At 43.1% G+C, this 18,804-nt stretch overlaps 1 protein-coding gene across 1 annotated transcript; it reads right to left on the bottom strand.

Moving 5' to 3' along the window:
* Positions 1 to 580: 580 nt before the first annotated feature.
* On the bottom strand, positions 581 to 16,837 carry LOC149323006 (isocitrate dehydrogenase [NAD] subunit gamma, mitochondrial). The gene is made up of 14 exons (XM_089486101.1): positions 16,674 to 16,837; positions 13,875 to 13,916; positions 11,135 to 11,146; positions 10,216 to 10,313; positions 9,666 to 9,778; positions 8,174 to 8,234; positions 7,334 to 7,466; positions 6,603 to 6,736; positions 5,924 to 6,026; positions 5,266 to 5,412; positions 3,081 to 3,175; positions 2,652 to 2,712; positions 1,384 to 1,479; positions 581 to 753 (listed from the first exon to the last, which is right to left on the bottom strand). Exons 1-14 carry the CDS (start codon positions 16,740 to 16,742, stop codon positions 751 to 753), a joined length of 1,167 nt encoding a protein of 388 aa, XP_089342227.1. The 5' UTR covers positions 16,743 to 16,837; the 3' UTR covers positions 581 to 750.
* Between the last annotated feature and the right edge of the window lie 1,967 nt (positions 16,838 to 18,804).

The following is an 18,804-nucleotide window of genomic DNA, read 5'->3' on the forward strand; positions in this document are numbered from 1 at the left end:
GATCAGCCAGCCAGCAATGGTGTGAGAAACAGAAGCAGGAAGTCTGCAGAGTCATCATAATTTGTTGCTTGCTGACAGGAGGGGGCTGGTCACATCATTTTGCAGCACCCCATTTGCCAGCACCACAGATCTCTGCTCAGGGTAGCTTGACTGGTTTTAAAGCTGGGTTTTAGGGTTTGATTAGGAAGTGGAGTATAGCTACACCTCTCATGCAGGAGCTCAGCTACAGTTCTGTCTCCTGAAAAAATAAGCATAGTGTTTTGTAACCAGTTGGACAAAAGAAGTGTAAGTACATGTAGCCACAGGAGGAAAAGGCATTGGTTTGAGGTTGTTTTTTGAGTACCCTTTTCTTTGGCAACACTGACTTTGCATGGCAGCTTGTACTACTAAAAGTAGCCAGCCCTTTCCAATCTAGGTAATCCTAGCCCTTGAACTTGGTTGCAGAGTCTTTCTGAATAATCGAACTAGATGCTTCCCAAAGATATAATCTAAGTTTGCTACCACAAAGCTTCCCCTAAGTGTAATCCATTTCCTTGTAGCTTTCTACCTAATCACCTAAAAAAGACATATATGACAAAACTTCACATTTACATTTATTTCCTTTGTAGAGGGATTGCCAGTTTAAACAATATGTACAGAAAATGAAGCTTGTGCTTGGATAGTTGGGAGTGGAAGAGCCTGCTCCATTCACAGACCACAGGGTATTTTCAGCGGAACCTAGAGTGTAGAAACACTTTGGGCTTCAGGATGTCACTAAAAAAAATAGTAGTAGTAAAAGAGTTAATGTATGGTTCTTGACTAAGAGAAGCAGCTCAGAATTATTTCTCCCATTCTTCCCAGCCTCGCTCTAGTATGTCACTAAACCCCACATTTTACAAAAGGAAATTGCCTCCAGTAGGGCAAGAGGCTTTCAACCTGGTCTCTGATCCCCACTGGCTTCTTCCATGTTCAGGGGAAAAGAAACAAAGCCTAACAAATGAACCTTTCTACCTACCACTCCCCTCTTCCCTTCATTACCTCAGATTCCTAAAGACATAGAGCATAAACTATCAAGAGAGACAAACAGGATTGTCATGATGTGTGGATTATTACAACTTTCCTTTAGAAGCTGTTCTCCCCTGCCCCACCACCATCTCTTTTTAGCAAAGACTGCAAGCAATAAATCATAATCACCGTCATCTACAACACATCGTCATCAACTTCTGTTTGAAATGCCCACCTCTCCCAGTTTTCTACTTTGCACACATGCCTTTATCTTAAAGTTTTCTGGGTGTGTATGCATAAAATAAAATTCAATGCAATGAAAGAAACTCAAAATCTAAACATAAAATAATACCAGGAAGCACAAAAAGCCATCATGTTTAGCCCTCCTGCCCACTTTACCTGCACCAGGCTAGCGTCTATATTCTTGATCTGTTTCAGAATTGACTGAACAGCTTCTGAGGTTGTACCCTGACCTCCAATATCCGGGGTGTGGGTCTGGAAAGAGGAAATAAAGGAATTGCACTAAGACAAGCCTCATGCACTAATAGAGTGCAGTCCAATTAAACCAGGAATAAGGTATTTATGACCCTCCCTAAATTAAGAATGGGCTTCAACCTTTTCAGAACTGAGAACATCTTTAGTCAAAATTCGCATTTGGGAAGCCAGTTCTTAATTATTTTTACCATATATTTGTACAATGCTAGTGTTGAAGAGCAATCCACTTCAGTAGCTCAGGCCATGCACCTAACCCCCACCTAACAAATGAAGATCAATGGTCTCATTACTAGTCAAGACTCCATAGAACAACTGGTTGTTTCTATGGTACTTCTTCTGTCCCAGAGAAACACACAGAACTCTAATTCAGGATGGATAGGGATTTCAGCAAATTTAAAAAAGTCCTCAGTACAACATATCTGGATGTGGAAGGAAAATAAGCTGAGCAAATAAGCTGCTTTTTCCTGTGCCCTGTCAAATCATACAAGCTGGCCACAAAGTGCATGTATTGCAGGGATGGAGAAACTCTCTTCTCCCACTACTCTCAATGGGATGGAAAGAAATGACACAAGCTCCAGAAATGACATAGCTTCTCTATTAGCACTAGAGGTGTGCTAGGAATGGGAAGGCTCTGCCTGTACTGTTTGGCACACATTTTTAAACCTCTCCAGTATTAAAGAGTTTTCATACCAAAGAAATACTGGCTTCAGCCATTTCCATAGCTGCAGTTGTGAAGGCTTGTGATGTCAAACCTCCTCTACAGCTCACCTCCCAGGTATAGGATCATGCTCTTAAACACCTGATGGACTACAAACCTCCTTGTCACAAGATTCCCCTGATCTATTTCCAGGCCCCTTGGATTTAGTGGACTGCCACCTGATCCACCATCTTTGTTTTCCCAATTGTTGCATCAATTACAATTTCTCTAGGAATTGTTCCAACCTGTATCTTATGAACATAGCACCCATATCATGCCAAGGCATGTTTTGGATTCCTTCCAGGGTGAACATGAAGCTAACTGGAGATAATTGTCAATGAATGTTGAGAGCTCTACTGATAGGTATACATTTTCAAAAGAAAGGCACCCTGACTCTGAATCTGGGAACCCCTTTAGCATGTCCCGGAATGCCTTGATTGATCACTGGCCCAGGATAAGAAGGACAAGAACTCACAACTGGATCATCCATGGAGAACAGGACTGCCTTGCGAATGACAGATGCATAGTTGTGCAGTCTGCAATGGAAAACAGATCCAAGGGTTGAATGGCAACCCAAATGCCACCTCTCCTCACCCCATTCTAATTACATTGGTAACAGCTTCCACTGGGTGGCATACTGATTTCATTCATATTTATCCCATCCTTTTAAGCAGTCCAAGGGATTGTGTATTGTTTCCACATTCCATCCTTGGAAAGTAGCCACTGCCCAGGCTACTGTCGCCTAAGTTAGTTTTATGGTAAAGCTGATATTTGAACCCAGCTCTTAACCCACATTCCCTCTCATAATTATGAACTGGGGTAACCTGATTTGAGCAAATGTACCAGTAGTTCAAACTGCTTTTTGAGGTGTGTGTGTATGGGGAGAAAGGGCCTAAACACATACTTGAGGTGGTCCAGCATCATGCAGCCAGCCAGCAGCATGGCTGTGGGGTTGGCAATGTTCTTGCCAGCAATGCTCTTGCCAGTATTACGTGTGGCCTGGGGAGAAGGAGAAAGAAACCAAACACAGAGGTGAGACACTTTGAAACGATGGGATTTATAAGCAAGAGAGCACTACAGTTCCATGATTTAATAGAGATCCTGGTGTTGCTAGTCTTATGGTGTCTATTGTTCAGCCTTTCTGCTCCCACAACAATGCTTCATTTGAAAGGTGTTAGGAATTACTAGAACTCACATTGGTTGCCTTTGGAACCATTTCTCCAGTTGCTGATGGCACACAGTGCAATGAAATGGCAGGTGGCATGCCAGTGGCAGGAGCAAATTCCCACACCAGCCCTCCAGCTGCACCCAAATGAAAACCTGTCACCTCTGCCTTTCAGGTGACAGTTGTTTTTTTGTTTGTTTGTGTGTTTTTAAAAAAACATGATTCTGGACTCCTCAGTTCTTATAACACCCTTCTTTATACTATGAAACCCCACCTGCATTTGTGAAACTGCCCCCTTCCTCCCCTCTGTCCATGTTCAAACCCTGTCTTATAAGAACTTTGGGGCAGGAATTTCTTTTTAAAAGAAATCACACTGTACGCAATATTTGTCTCACAACTCCATACCAGGCTGTTCCACATTCTCCATTTCCATCCCTCATAGCCTCTGGATGCCCTGCAGGGATTCCCCACTCCAAGAAATTTCCTCTTGTCAGCCTCCAGGAGAAACTATTTACATTTACATTTAAATAAGATGACAATCACTCCAAGCCCCCCTACCACTATAAACCTTGAAAAGAGTGGAGCTCTTTCTGATTTCAAATTTCCTATGCTGTCGAAGTGGTTCCTTTAAATTGCCATGCAGCTGTTTTCTGCTTCTGCTGGTGAACTGATTCCTTTTTCCCTGTGGATCAGAGGTCAGGAAAGTCGGGGGGGGGGGGGGGCGGTGTTCCTTGGAGGGGCATGGTGCAGCATGTTTTTTTAAAAAACTTTGACAGTTCTTGTGCACTGTCAAAGTTGTGTGGGTTCACGGGGTGGGGACTTATGGGTGCAGTGAGGGGGGGGGGGGAATGCCCTGGCATGCCTTGATCCATGGGTGCCATGGGTAATATCTGCAGAAAAACTGCCCTGGCTTGCATGGAACCATGGGTGCAGTTTTCCCCCATGGTACCCATGGATCAATGCATGCCAGGGCAGTTTTCCCCCCACTGCGCCCATGACGTCCACCCCTATGAAGCCATGCAACTGTGACAGTGTGCAAGAGGTGTCAACATTTTTAAAAACAAAACAAAACACACTACATCATGCCTCCCCCAAGGAACCCACCCTTCCGACTTCTCCAACCTCTGCCCCACTGGGAAAATGGAACCTACTCACCAGCAGAAGCAGAAAACAGCTGCACAATGATTTAAAGGGACCACTTTGACCGTGTGAAAAGTTTGAAATCAGAAAGTGTTCTATGGAACCACCGCGAGTGCTGAGGGGGAAAAGGGCAGTTTGGTAAGATCTTTGGAGCGGTTATGTTCCACCCCTCTTCCTACGCTCTGCAGATTGCCCCTCCCACCCAGGTGCCAGCTCTGATCACCATTCAAATGTGAACTTTAACTCAAATATGGACAGATTTGAATGTGGCAAACATAGTGTAAACATCACTTTGGTTTCAAATAGCTCCATCAATTCGAAATGATCCAGTTAAAAAAAGCAGTTTATCCTTAAGTAGTATCCCAGGCTACTTCTGACTTAAATTTATTTCAAAGTTACCTCATTTCTGTGCTCATGGATTCTATAACAACACACTACAGTCCTACAGGTACAAGATGTCCTTCTTCTACCATACTGCCTGTCTGCTACAGGGCAAACACACCTGGCTTCAAATTTTGGTTAAACTGGAATTCTGGATGGCCTTAACCATGATTATTATTGGGGCCAAGGTCACACTCAACTATAGTTAAGACAAATGGGGAGAATTTGGTCCAAAAATGATGTGTCCTGCTCCTACTCTCTTAATGACATCAAACATTTCAGTTTCTACCAGTCCATCACTAAAAAAAATGTATTAAGCTGGCAGGTACATATTCCTATCCTGAACACTCACATCCCCCATTTTACCAGCACTTTGACATTTCAATGTTTTTCTAGCTCTCACCGTTTCAAAAACTGCATAGTTAAGCCCATAATTCGCCCCTGGCACCAGGCCTGGACCCCCCACCAATCCGGCGCAGACGTTGTTGACGATGTTGCCATAGAGGTTAGGCATAACCATGACATCAAATTGCTGTGGGCGGGACACGAGCTAGGAATTCAGAGAAATCAGTGAGTGGGAAACCATAAACAGCCATTAATGCCCCTTCTCTTCCCACCCTTTGCAGGCACAGCAGAATCAGGATGGGTTTCAGGTCTAACTCAAATCAGGCATAAACATTATGCTAATTTAAGCCTTCTTGTGAATGCCACAGCTTCAGTATTGGCACAGAATTTCACATTGTTTTGAAAAGACATTTTATAATGTTCATGAATGTCATTTTTTTTTCAATCAGTGTAAAGGCTGAACAAAAGAGGACTGACCATGTATGTGCTTCACTGAAGTGAAGTTAATCTGAACTTAGAAAGTGGAAGTGTGGCTCTAGGAAAATCTGAGAGAACTAGGAAAAGCTACTTTAAATCTTCTAAGGCCTTAGTATAAAGCCCTGAGCTTCACTGCCAAAGGGAATATTGAAAACCAAGGCTTGCATTTTCCTTGAAGAAGACTCAAGAGTTCCACATTTGAAAACGTAAGACATGAAACCAGACCAGTGTCAGCATACCTGCATAGTTGTGTTGTCAACAATCATACTTTCAAAGGTGATGTTTGGGTATTCAGCAGCTACCTCTCTGCAGCACTGCAGGAAGAGACCATCACCCAGCTTCCTTTAGGGGAGGAGAAAGGGAGCAAATCAGCCAAAGGGCATGCTGCTATGTTACCACAGGCAGAAAGCACTGGTACTAATTGTAGGTAATAATAATAGAATCTGTAGAGTTTGTTTGGATATAGTCAGGCCTGCCTTTCCTGCTCTCTAGGCTAAAAGGAAAACTGCTCCAAGGCACAGTAGGCATTTCTGGAGCAGGCATAAAACTGGCATCATCTCCTAATGGGGAAAAACTGTAGCACATTTACCAACAGTCAACTGATGACATGATGAGTGAAGCAAAGTGGCAAATGGTGCCCCCCACACCCATCCATATCAAGGTGCACAAGCCCTAAAGCCAGCATAATTATTTTGGCTTTTGAGGCAGAAAATCCCACAAATCTTTCCCCACCCGTGTCAGTAAAAACATAACAGTAAAGTAAATAGCTAACCAGTTATTTTGGAGTCTCTCATGACCCCAAAATGGCTGTCTCACTCTGCTTAACAGCAGGGTTGGCCCTGTTTGCCAAAATGCCTGGGAACCAGTGAAGCCATCCTGGCTTATTCCAACACCACACACACACATCTCACAACCTACATGATGTTGGCTTTGTGGACAGCTGTCACCTTCTTGCGCCCAGCTTCATGTGCCAACTTGAAAGCATATTCTGCAATGCGCAGGGACTTGACCTTGGTGATGATCTTCAGGCTCTCCACGACACCAGAGACACTCTGTGGGGAGAGACACGATCTGTATTGGTTTCCAGGTTTTACACTTCCAAAATGGTGTCAAGGAAGAAATGGGAGCCAGGGTAGAAATGAAGCCTACTGGGCAAGAGGCTGCCAACCTTGACTCAGAGAAATGCTACCCCTAAGAAGTCATACTTTCAGCTAGTTGCTTTCCTTCTGACATATCTCAGCATGCTGCTCAGAAGCTATTTTTTACAAGAGCTGCATCATTCAATGAACAAGGGTTGTTGGCTATGCCTGCCAGTCTTGCCCTCTTGTGAAACAAAATAAAAGTCAGATGCTTTTGTTTTCATACACAAGAGCAAATGTGAACAGAAACTCAGTTGGTCACTCCCATTTGTCTTGCTTTGACTTAGCACAACAGCAGCCAAGAAGTGCCCTGAGGGATGGAATCCATGGACACCTGCTCCTGATTGTCAATACTCTACCTAGTGTGTGACAAGTACAAAACAAACAAGCCTCTCAGATGGGAAATTGCCTTGCAATTGCAAATAAGGCAGGTGCAGGATTGAGGAATACTGGTGAATGGGGAGAGCTGAGAAAAAGAAGGCAAAGCTGATTCCCTCTGCCAGTTAGTACCTCATGCTCCAGGCTGCTGTACTCGCCCTCTGTGTTCTCCCGGACAATAAGGATGTCGATGTCATGGTGCCTGGTCGCTACTCCCGGAAGGCTTTTGCAATGAATCACATTAGCAAAGAGATCCAGGCTAGTGCTACAGAGAAAGAGATGGGAAGGAGAAAGTCACATAATACAAACCTCCCAAATTATTCCAGAAAGTACTCTTACCATTCCTGCTCTCCCAGCCCTCATCTTCTTCCCCATCTTACCAAGTGGCCCAGCCATAGAAGTGTCCTATTACTAACAACAAACCTGGTATGCTTATCTCAGAAAGTAGGATTTTCTGGCAAGCCTGGACAGGAGGTGACAGGCTGTTAGGCCTAACTAAGAATGGGGAGATCAAAAGTGCATCTACACTGTAGAAATAATACAGTTTGATACCACTTTAATGGTCATGGTTCAATCCTATAGGATCCTGGGATTTGTAGTTTTGTGAGGCCCCAACACTCTTTGGCAGCAAAGGTTAAAGGCACTGTAAAACTACAAATCCCAAGATTTCACAGGATGGCACTACAGCACTTAAAATGGTGTCAAACTCCATTCTTTCGACTATGTAGATGTATCCCAAACCTTGGCTTGTGCCTGTGTCTGCAGGATTACCTCACAGTCTTTGTATCCCCAGTTTAGCATAGAAATATAACCCCAGCCTTCCTTTTTAATAATCCCAGGAAGTCAACCCAAATGATGGAGGTTATTAGGCTCCTGAGTGGGCTTCCTATGGAAGGCTGTAAGTTGAATGGGTTTCACTTAGCCAATTCCCAGGCTCTGCCTGGCCTTTGAGTTGACCTTCTTTCATCTTACCGCAAGAGGTTGTTCCGAGACGTGTGGGTAGGTGGAAGGTTATGGTTCGTCTCAATGTTTCCTATAAAACCAGGAAAAGAGAACCAGTTAATAAAGAGTCTCATTTTCTGGGCCTAACAAGCATGAGGCAATGAGACATGAGAACTTCATAACAGTGTCTATAGTAATAAAATAAATAATAATAATAATAGTATTTATTTATTTAGTATTTATGTCAGAACTTGGAAATCTGAATTTAAAATTCTCTATTTGCCAGATAGGTTCCAAGAAGCTGTATGCAAGCTGGTTTTTTAGTCTCAGCTATTCCCTCCATAAAATGGGAACAAACAGCACCACATCTTTCAAGGATAGGATGGTGGTTTCCCAAAATAAAAGTTTAAACATATTTTAATGCAAGAACCTAAGCAGAGCTTCCAAAGAAAGCCTCTTCAAAGCTTGTTTGAAGGACAACCTAAAGTGCTCTCATTCCATATGAATGAACTGTGAGGAATGAATATATGACCTAGGATGAATTCTAGGCGAATGAGCAATGACTATGGGATGCTAGCCATCTGGGGCCATCCCATGAAGTCTCAAAAGTCTATTGGCCACTGGGCTTTCGAAAATAAAACCAATAAAATAAATAAAAATAAGGGGCAAAGAAGGATGACAAACCCAACATCAGCATCTCCTGGTGAGTATTCCAATGTCTCCCATCTCAGCCTAGTGAGAATTACAATGTCTCCCATAAGGCAATATGATTAAGATCATAGGGTGGCACAAGCGAAAAGCAGAAGCAAGTAAGGGGAATCATGTCTGAGGACCAGAAGGGCAAAGAGTTCCAGGAAGAACAAGCAAGTGAATCAAGAAGGCAAGAGGCAGGTTGCCAGCAAAATGGAGGACAACTACTCACACTGTGAATAGCTGGGAAAACAGGTATGGTTCCATATTTACATTGCGAGACCCTATGTCTTCCTACCTCTGAAATACATCTTTGAGGCCTCTATCAAGCCCTCTACTCCTCATGACATAGCAGCAAAGATCTAACCCTGCACTTCTCTGACACAACCACCAGTTGTTCCTGGAGCTGGCAGAGAGGAGGCGTACAATCTTCAGGTGCAAGGGATCCGATATGCTTTTTAAAACAAGACCAAGCTTCAACACACAAAGCCAAGGAAAATGTATATGTAGGATCAAAGAAATGTTGAACCCATGAACTTGCTTAAAATAGCCTAATTGCAATGATCTCACAGTCCTTGTAATCCTGTTTATGACATTCTTCTTTCACTGGGATTCATTTTGTTACTGTGGTTGAGCAAAGCACTTGAAGAAACCATTGTTGATCTACTGAAAGTCACCTAGAAATCTACCAGCATATCCCATTCTACCTTCTGACCACCCTTAAGTTGACAAATGACACAGAGACCATCTCCACTCCACCCTTTCAGCTTGCCTTTGTAAGTGAGGTGGCCCATCCATTGCTGAGCAATGATATGCGCTGTCAAACATTTACCTTTAAGGGCCACACGGTTGCGCCGGATGGCCATCAAGGCATTTTTCATGTCCTCTTCAGATGCCTCTGAACTCACGAGAACTTCTTCAAAGTCCACAGGCACGCAGGCATGCCTGGGGGAAAAGACAAGAACAGTCCAGGTCTGTAACTGTTAATTTCAGCTGGGGCTTTGGCAGCAATATGAATTCTCCTGGTGTTTATGTGTGAATCCTCAGAGTCAAGCTACCTGTGGTTTATGCATGGCTCTGAGTCAGTGTGAAACAGTGGTTACAGGATCAGGCTGCAATTTGGGAGATCCTGTTCTGAGCGCCCAGTGTGCCAAGAGGTTCACTGGGTAACCTTGCACCATCTCTCTCGCTCTCTCTCATGGAGTTGATGTGCAGAAAAAAATGTGAAAGAAAAGAGCCCTTGAGATCACTGAAAAAAAGGCAGAATGTAGGGCACACTAATAAATATTCATAGGGTCACCATAAGTCAGCAAGTGACTTGAAGATTCAGACACACACACAATAAAATATTAAGAGAAAAAGAAGAGTGTGGAGTTTTATACCTGAATACCTCCCTGACATGAAGCATGAGTTCTGGCCCAATGCCATCTCCGGGGATCATGGTCACCGTGTGCCGTCCCCCATATTTGGCAGGAGGTGGCTGCAAGGGAAGAGAAATAGACACAGGCAGATGAGAACGAAATCCAGCAATTTCTCCTCCTTCTGGCAATACAGTCTTTGCTGGGGCCCCACCACTGCATGCTAACTGGGGGAGCACAGTTGTCTCCATGGTTGTCTGGTACTTGGGGAAATGGGCTGGAATGTGGGGGAGGGGGGACTTTCTTCACCATTATTATTCTTCCATCTAAAGCAGGGGTTCCCAACCTTTTGGACTCACTGAGCCTTTATGTTTCTGACAGAACCCCTAAGAGGCCTACTCTATATCTTACAAGTTAATAGTGTTTAGGAGTATATGTAAGAATATATTCTTATTCTTTAATTTCATTCAATTTTTATTTCTTTCATTTTTCTGGAGTGGCCGCAGAACACCTGGGAAATGCACCCGGAGCCCCAAGGGCTTCTCAGAGCACAGGTTGGGAACCCCTGCTCTAAAAAGTTTACAAACTTCTAAAGAGATCCATAGCTCCTCAGAATAGTTTAGGGGGGGAAAAAAGCTAAATCCTCTGTCCACAACTAGGACTAAGGCTTCACAAGGTTATTCTTATACAGGTAATATAATGCATAATAACATATTTATAGACCGATTGTATAAAAATGAATGCACTCTTCCCTAGAACATAGTCCTGCACCATTTAAATTTGGCCTATTCCCCTTTGCAATCTTCAGTGGGGAAAATTCTTATACCTTTCACTGTCATTTACTATCTTCTGAATACTAAATAACTGGACTTGGTGGGGGAAGGCTCTGACCATTGGCTATGACTTTTAGTTTAACATTGTCAGCACTGAGAAAGCTACTTACAATTGTCTGTTGCTGAAGAAAAGGTGATCAGACCAGATATTGGGAAGAAAAACAAAAGAAAAAAGAAAAAAGAAATGTTAGATAATGTAGAAAATGTAATCCTATTAAAAATGATGCCTGCACAGATTACTCAGCTACATTTTAACAATCTTACATTGCACTCTTATAATGTTTATAACAATATTTATTAAAAATTGTTTTTTAATTTTATTTTTATATTTACACTCCATATATATATTTACACTCCCTTACAATCTGTGTTATTATTTTATTACAATGTCTGTTTATCCTTCTCTTACTTACTATGTATCTTTAATTCTATACTTCCCTTCGTTTATCTGATTTTGTAAGAAATTATACAATACTACCTACTTCTGATTTCATTAGTCTGACCCTACTATTGTCTCTCCAGTCATTAATTGTAAGTTCAATTGTTTTAGGTCTACTTTGGCTGCTTAGAGATACTTATTTCCTACTCTTATTTCCACAAATTTTGCAGTAGTTTATAACTGGAAAATAGTTTATAATCTATTTTCTTTGGGTTTTTTAGCCGCTCAAAATCGCATCCCCCCAATTTATAAAACTGAATGAAACAAATGCTGGAAATTCTAATAAGCAATAGAACTGTTATGGCAAACCTATGGCACGTGTGCCAGAGATGGCACATGAAGCCATTTTCCCCAGCACATGGAGAGCGGGGAGGAAGCATGCGCCTTTTCCTCCTCTTTCCTGACCCTCTTTGGCCTTCATCTGCCTCTCCAGGGGCATCTGAAGGCTGGGAATGGCACAGGGAGGAGGAGGAGGAGGAAGAGGCGCGTACCTGTTCCTTCTCCTTCCAGATACTCCTCGGTCTTCAGATGCCTCTCCGGAGGCAGCTGAAGGCCAGGGATGGCACAGGGGGAGTAGGAGGAACAGACACGCACCCATTCTTCTTCTTCCTCCCTCCTCAAAGGCCTTTAGCTATCTCCCACCCCAGAAGTGGCACCCCAGGCACTGGGTAACACCCAGTACCAGAAGGCCTTTTAATCTGGCACTCAGCCCCTAAAAGGTTTGCCATCACTGCAACAGAATCTTGGATGTGGTGGAGCTATCCACAAGTGATTTCTTTTTTTTTTAATTAGATTTTAGGATTAATAAGTCTTAGAATAGTTCAATTAAAACTCCGGTAGCATACATCTTCTTTTATATCTCTTTGGACACTGCTTAACCAGTCTTGGACCGAGAGAAAGACCTACAAAACATAAGCGGCTTTTTTTCTCTTCTTCCCTTTCTGTCTAGAGGGACACCTCTCCCCAAAGGGAGAGGGAAGTTAAATATAATATAAAAAGCAGACTATTGAAATTTTAAGAAGGAGGGAGCCAAAGAGGATATAGTAAATGTCAGAAGGTTAGTGGAAGTTGTTAGGAGGTGAGTGCAGAGCAAAGAAAGCACGAAAATTAGCGAGGAAAAGTGAAGGAAAGGACTTGGCAAGTATAGCTATCTGAATTCTAAAGTTTGCTAAGAAAAATTCCCACTACTATATACTAGTCACAAGAGTTAAAAACTGAATATTAACAGAGGATTAGTAATTGGAAATAAAATATCTGTGAAAATAATATTTTGAAAGAAACAAGATGGCCTCAGGAACAGAACTGTATAAGTTGCATCTACATTGCAAAGAAGAGATTAAACAGATGCTTCTACAAAAACCTTGGACCCTACCTCGATTTTGATTGAAGAATTCAAAAAATGTAAAGAAGAAATGTGTTTGGAAATGAAAAAGGAATTGAACATTTCTAGAAAGGAAGCCAAAGAAGATATACAACGAGAATTGAACACCTTTGGAAAGAATTTAGATAAGATTACCAAAGACATTAAAAGTTTACAGATGGAACCCAAGAAATTGAACATGAAGACAGAAGAGTTGGATGGATCTACATGAGAATTACGGGACACTCTCAAAAGGAGTGAGAATAAAATCTTGATGCAGGAGATCCTGTAGAGGACTTGAGGAAACCTCAGACCAGGACAAACAAAATTTGGAAGAAGAGAAAGAGGTACAAAAGAGTTCAGGAAGAGAAGAAGAAGGAGCAGGAATTTAAAGAACAACACGGCAGCAAACATTGGTTCATGGGATGTTAAGGGTCTAAATTCAAAGTTCAGTAAAGCTTTTCATTATTTGGCCAAAAAAAAGTAGATATAATCTGCCTCCAAGAGGTTAAAATAAAACAAAAAGACATAAAATATTTGAGAAATCCAAAATTTGGACAATTCTTTGCAGCCACAAATGAAAAAAGGAAAGGTGGAGTGGCAATATACAACCACAACAAATACACAGTAACAGAAGTATGCAAAGCTGACGAAGGAAACTTTATTGGAATTGAAATAGGAATAGGGGACATTAAATACCGTATTTTAGGTTTATACACACCTATTGATAGCCAACAAAGATTTTTTGAGAAAACTGGGAATATATTGTGAAGCTTAGATCATGGGAACATTACTGGTAGCACAATGGAATGGACTGACTCACTTTAAGATAGAGCTTCTAGTAAAAAGATTTTTAAAAACCAAGGAAAGCTTCCAACAGCTTTTTTCAATTTGCAGGAAGAGATTGGTGTGTTTGACTGTGGCAATCTGTAACAGGCTGTGATAATGTGCAGTAAGCCATGAGTGTTTCCTTGACGGATCTCCCTGGGAATTTCTCTCCCCCTTCCAGCATCACTCTGAGATGAAAATAATAAGCATGAGCTATACAAACCGAGGCCACATTCCTGCGATTGCTGTCTGGTAGAGCCTGCACCTGTGAAAGACAGGAAAAGTCAGGTTAACTACAAGAAGGACATTTGGAGAATCAGAATTGAAAAGAGATATTTGAGATTAAGCAGGCCCTAAACCAGGGTTGGGAAACACGGTCCTCTGAATGCTACATCAGCCTTAGACTAGCTAACTAATGGTGATGAATGCTGGGACTTGTAATGCAGCAACTTCTAGGGGCCTTAGTTTCCTCATATATTAGGCATCCTGCCTGCCTCTACAGAATTCTAGTTTCACGTGAGACTCTGGTCCAAAACACACTGCAGAAGTAATCCAGTTTGAGACCGCTTTAATTGACCTGGCTCAATGCTAGGGGATTTTGGGAACTGTAGTTTTGTGAGACATTTAGCCTTCTCTGTGAGAGCTCTTGTGCCACAACAAACTACAATTCCCAGGATTCTCTAGTACTGAGCCAGGGCAGTTAAAGAGGTCTCATTCACTGCCTGGGGCCCTACATTTCAATACTCCCTTTATGCTTTTCATGGTATCAAAAGGGTAAATTTCTTTCTGTCTGCTCCATGCTGTGTAGTGATCTCAAGTTTGCCTAGGCTAAAACTTCATGGGAGCAAATTGTACCAGTTATTTCAGACTAATTACCACAGGGATCAAGAACTAATAGGTCTGTCTATGATCTGCCACAATTTTTTTTCTCAGTGCACCTTGAATGATTTTTAATATGGACAAGGTTGTTGTTGCTGCATGCTTTCAAGTTGCTTCCGACTTATGGCAACCCTATTGTAGGGTTTTCTGAGTCTGAGTGCCTGACTCGCCCAAGGTCACTCAGTGAGTTTCCACAGCTGAGCAGGGATTCGAACCCAGGTCTCCTGAGTCCAACACACTACACCACACTGGTGTACAAGTTACGATGGATAACACATGGACCTTTAGATGTTGTGTGTATATTTGCCCTCAAGGTTGCCTAATGGTGACCCCATTCCTGAAATGTGAATCCTACAACCCATGCTGACTAAGGATGATGGGAGTTGTAGTCTAAAAACACATTGAGAGAAAAAAAGTATGTAATCTTTGGGACAGTTATATTAAATAGGGATGCACCTCCACTGGAGAAATAATGCAGTTTGACTCCACTTGAATTGCTGCAGCTCCATCCTGTGGAATCCTGAGATTTGTAGTTTTAAAAGGTCTTTAGTGTTCCCTGCTAAAAAGTGCTGGTGCCTCTGTTGCTGTTAATTGCCCATGAGTCGACTCAAATTCATGGTGCCCTTGTAGATAGATGAGACACCTCCAAGGCTCTCTATCCTCCACTGCTCTGCTGCTTATGACCTCCCTAATTGAGTCTATCCCTCTGGCATGCAGTCTTCCTTTCTTTCTACTGCCCTCCACCTTTCCTAGCATTATTGTCTTTTCCAGTGAGTCCTTCCTTCTCGTGATGTGTCCAAAGTTCAACGGCCTCAGTTTGGGCATCTTGGCTTCCATGGTGATTTCCAGCTTGATCTGCTCTGGGACCCATTTGTTTGTCCTTTTGGCTGTTCATGGGATCCTCCTCAGCACTCTTCTCCAGCACCACATAATCTCAAATGAAATTGGTTTTCCTCCTACTGGCTTTCTTCACTGTGCAGCTCTCACATCTGTATTATCATCATCATCATCATTATTATTATTATTTGTATTCCACTCTTTTCCCAGGACTGGGACTGACCATGGTGATGGGGAATGCAATGGCTTGGATGACTCTAATGTTAGTGCTTAGTTGTATAGCTTTACACTTTAAGGGCAGTGGTCCCCAGACTGTGCCCGTTAAGAGATTTTGGACTTCATCTCCCAGAAGCCTCAGCCATGTTGGCCAATAGTCTGGGATTCTGGGAGCTGAAGTCCAAAATCCCTTAATAAAGGGCACAGTTTGGAGACCACTGCTTTAGGACCTTGTCCAGTTCTTTCACAGCTGCCTTATCCATTCCTAGTCTCCTTCTGACTTCTTGACTGCCACCTCACAAGACTACAAATCCCAGGATTCCATGCGACAAAACCATGGCAGCTCAAGAGGTGTCAAACTGCATTATTCCTACAGTGTGGACGCACCCCTAGGGAAAGCTTTTCCTTGTGTGGTGAAATAAACTGACACACTTTCTGCTGCTATTACTATAAAGGAGCCATGGAAAACTAGGCACCTCAAATGTAGCACAAATGGAGGACAAGGCACCTCAAATTAGAGCCATGGAGGACAAGGCATCTCAAATGTAGGACCATGGAAGACACCTGAAATGTAGGTCACGACAAGGTAGACTATAAAACATGATGACACAATTTTTAAAAAAGCTAAAAACACTCATATAAATGTAAACTCAAACTCAAAATGTAGGGCATGTTGGAATTTCTCCTGGACAAAATGTAGGACAAAGTCCTGGAAAAGGAGGACCATGTGGGAGCCTGGGCTCCAATGGCTCTCTCACTCCAACCCCCTTTAAGGCCACCCTTCAATCATCTCCCTCAGCCTTTGAGCCGCCCAATCAGAAAGGACCCTGCCACAACTACTCCCGCCCACCTGCGCCTGAAAAGAAGACCGCCCCTTAAGAACTTTCAGCAGGGAGACGAACCAATAAGAAAACCTTTTCCTCCATTCCACCCCGCCCCCTGCTCGCCCTGCAACCAATCAGAAACGTCGCGACTGAACCCCCCCCCTTCCCCTCCCCCGCTGCCCTCGAGACCAACGGTCGCGGGACCTAGTTGCCTTGGGAACCCTTCCCCCCGCCCACGAGGCCTCAGTCGCAAAGCGTCCTCTTACCGAACGGGGTGCCAGCAAGGCCGGCCTCCAGAGCTGCCTCACGGCCCCAAACGCTGCGCAAGCGGCCATCCTGGAGTCTCCTTGGGGAGGGAGGGGGGCAAGCAGGCGGGGGCGATTCTGGGCGTGAAAATCAAATAGCCCCGTCCAGATAACGCGAGGGTTAGTGCGAAATCTCGCGAGAAGTGGTGGTTCGGTTTCGTCGCGTTGCTATTAGCGCAGACGCGCATGCGCAATAAAGATCACCTAATCCTGATATTATTTTCTCCTCAGATTAGTAAATAAGATAATAATAAATAAAACTTTAAGGACATTAAATTAAGATTTAAGGGAAATCCTTCCTCAGCCCGACTTTTTCTAAGGCTGCATCCACACTGGGGAAAGAACCCGGTTTGGCACCATTTTAACTGTGTGGCTCAAGGCTGCTATGGAATTCTGGGAGTTGGAGTTTGTTGTGGGCCCAAACCAGGTTCTCTCTCCAGTGTGGATGCATCCTTAGACTACAACCCTCACAATCCATCCCCATCAGCCATCATGACTGGGAGTGCATGTACACTGTAGAAAATAGTGCAGTTTAATGCCACCTTAACTGCCATGGCTCCATCCTACAGGACCTACTCAAGGGCAGGGTAGAAGTACTCTAATAAATAAATGACAGTACACTCACCCCTCCACGTTTGTGGCTTTGATATCTGCGGATTTGGTTGATTATTCACAGATTTGTTTAATATGTCCTCTCTAGGAATATCTAGGAATATCTCCAATGCAACTCTATGGTCAACTTTAACTAAAAGTTGCACTGAAGGACACACTAGAGATTACTGGAGAGAATACTCTACTAGGCCTTTGTAGCTCCTCCAGGGCAGTTCTATGTTCATTCTCTGTCAGACATTGACTACAGAGTTGCACTGGAGGACCTAGAGATTCCTAGAGAGGTGTCCTCTCAGGTAAAAACATGGTGTTTGAGGTATTTGCGGTTTTTCCATATTCATGGGGGTCTTGTGCCCCTAACCCTAGCGAATATGGAGGGACAAGTGTACTTGCCCAGAGAGAAACGTTGGAGAAGACTTCTAGGGGCAGCCGTGTTGGCCATATAGCAAATCCAGTAACATCCAAACAATGATACCTTTATTGGGCCAACAAAAATGCACAATTATATTGAATATATGGAATATGGCTACCACAACATGTTGCAAGTGACTGTTTTAAATGTTGGACTAAGACTCGAGACCAAGGTTAGATTCCCAGTTCAGCCATGAAACCCAATGGGTGACTTTGGGCAAGAAGTCACACTCTCTCAGCCTCAGGGGAAGGCAATGGCAAACCTCCTCTGAACAAATCTTCCCAAGGAAACCCCACAATAGGCTTGCCTTAGGGTCACCATGAGTCAGAACTGACTTGAAGGCACACATCACACTCACAAGCCTCCCTTTGCATTCTCTTCCTTGACCTTTAATAATTCTTCCACATCTGTAATGGTTTCCACTAGTAGTATGGTGTCATCTGCATATCTTAGGTTGTTCATGTTCCTATCTTCACCCTTCACTCCTCCTTGTTATGAGTCCTCTTTCCCACTTATACTGTTATCAATAAATTAGAATGACATCAGCCATTTTAATTAGTCGGAAATCATTGTGCCATAAACGGTAATCCTATTAAGGGCCGGTAAAGTCAAGAAATCAGAAGACTGGGCAAATTGGGAAGGGTAGCTATGAAAGACCTAGGCAAAATCCTAAAGAATAAAGATATACAGCTGAAAACTGAAGTTAGAATCATCCAAGCCACTGTATTCTTCATCACTAGGTACAGAGATGCGAGAGCTGGCCAGTGAAGCAAACTGATAGGGAGGAAATCATTTCATTTGAGATGAGGTGCTGAGGATATTGTGGACAGCCCAAAAGACAAATTGATCCTAGCAGATGAAGCCAGATATCTCCCTGGAAGCAAAGATGACTAAATTGAGGCTGCTGTACTTTGGCCACATCATGATAAGGCACGATTCATTAGGAAAGACAATAATGCTAGGAAAGGCAGAGGGATGTAGACAGAGAGGACTTTAAAAGAGGTCATAGGTATGACTGCAGGAACTGAGCAAAGCAGTGGAGGACAGGGTCACCATCAGTCAGTCGACTCC

The sequence above is a fragment of the Sceloporus occidentalis genome, unplaced genomic scaffold, assembly GCF_023333645.1.
Source record: "Sceloporus occidentalis isolate IW3139 unplaced genomic scaffold, rSceOcc1.0.p SCAF_1, whole genome shotgun sequence".
Classification (NCBI taxonomy): domain Eukaryota; kingdom Metazoa; phylum Chordata; class Lepidosauria; order Squamata; family Phrynosomatidae; genus Sceloporus; species Sceloporus occidentalis.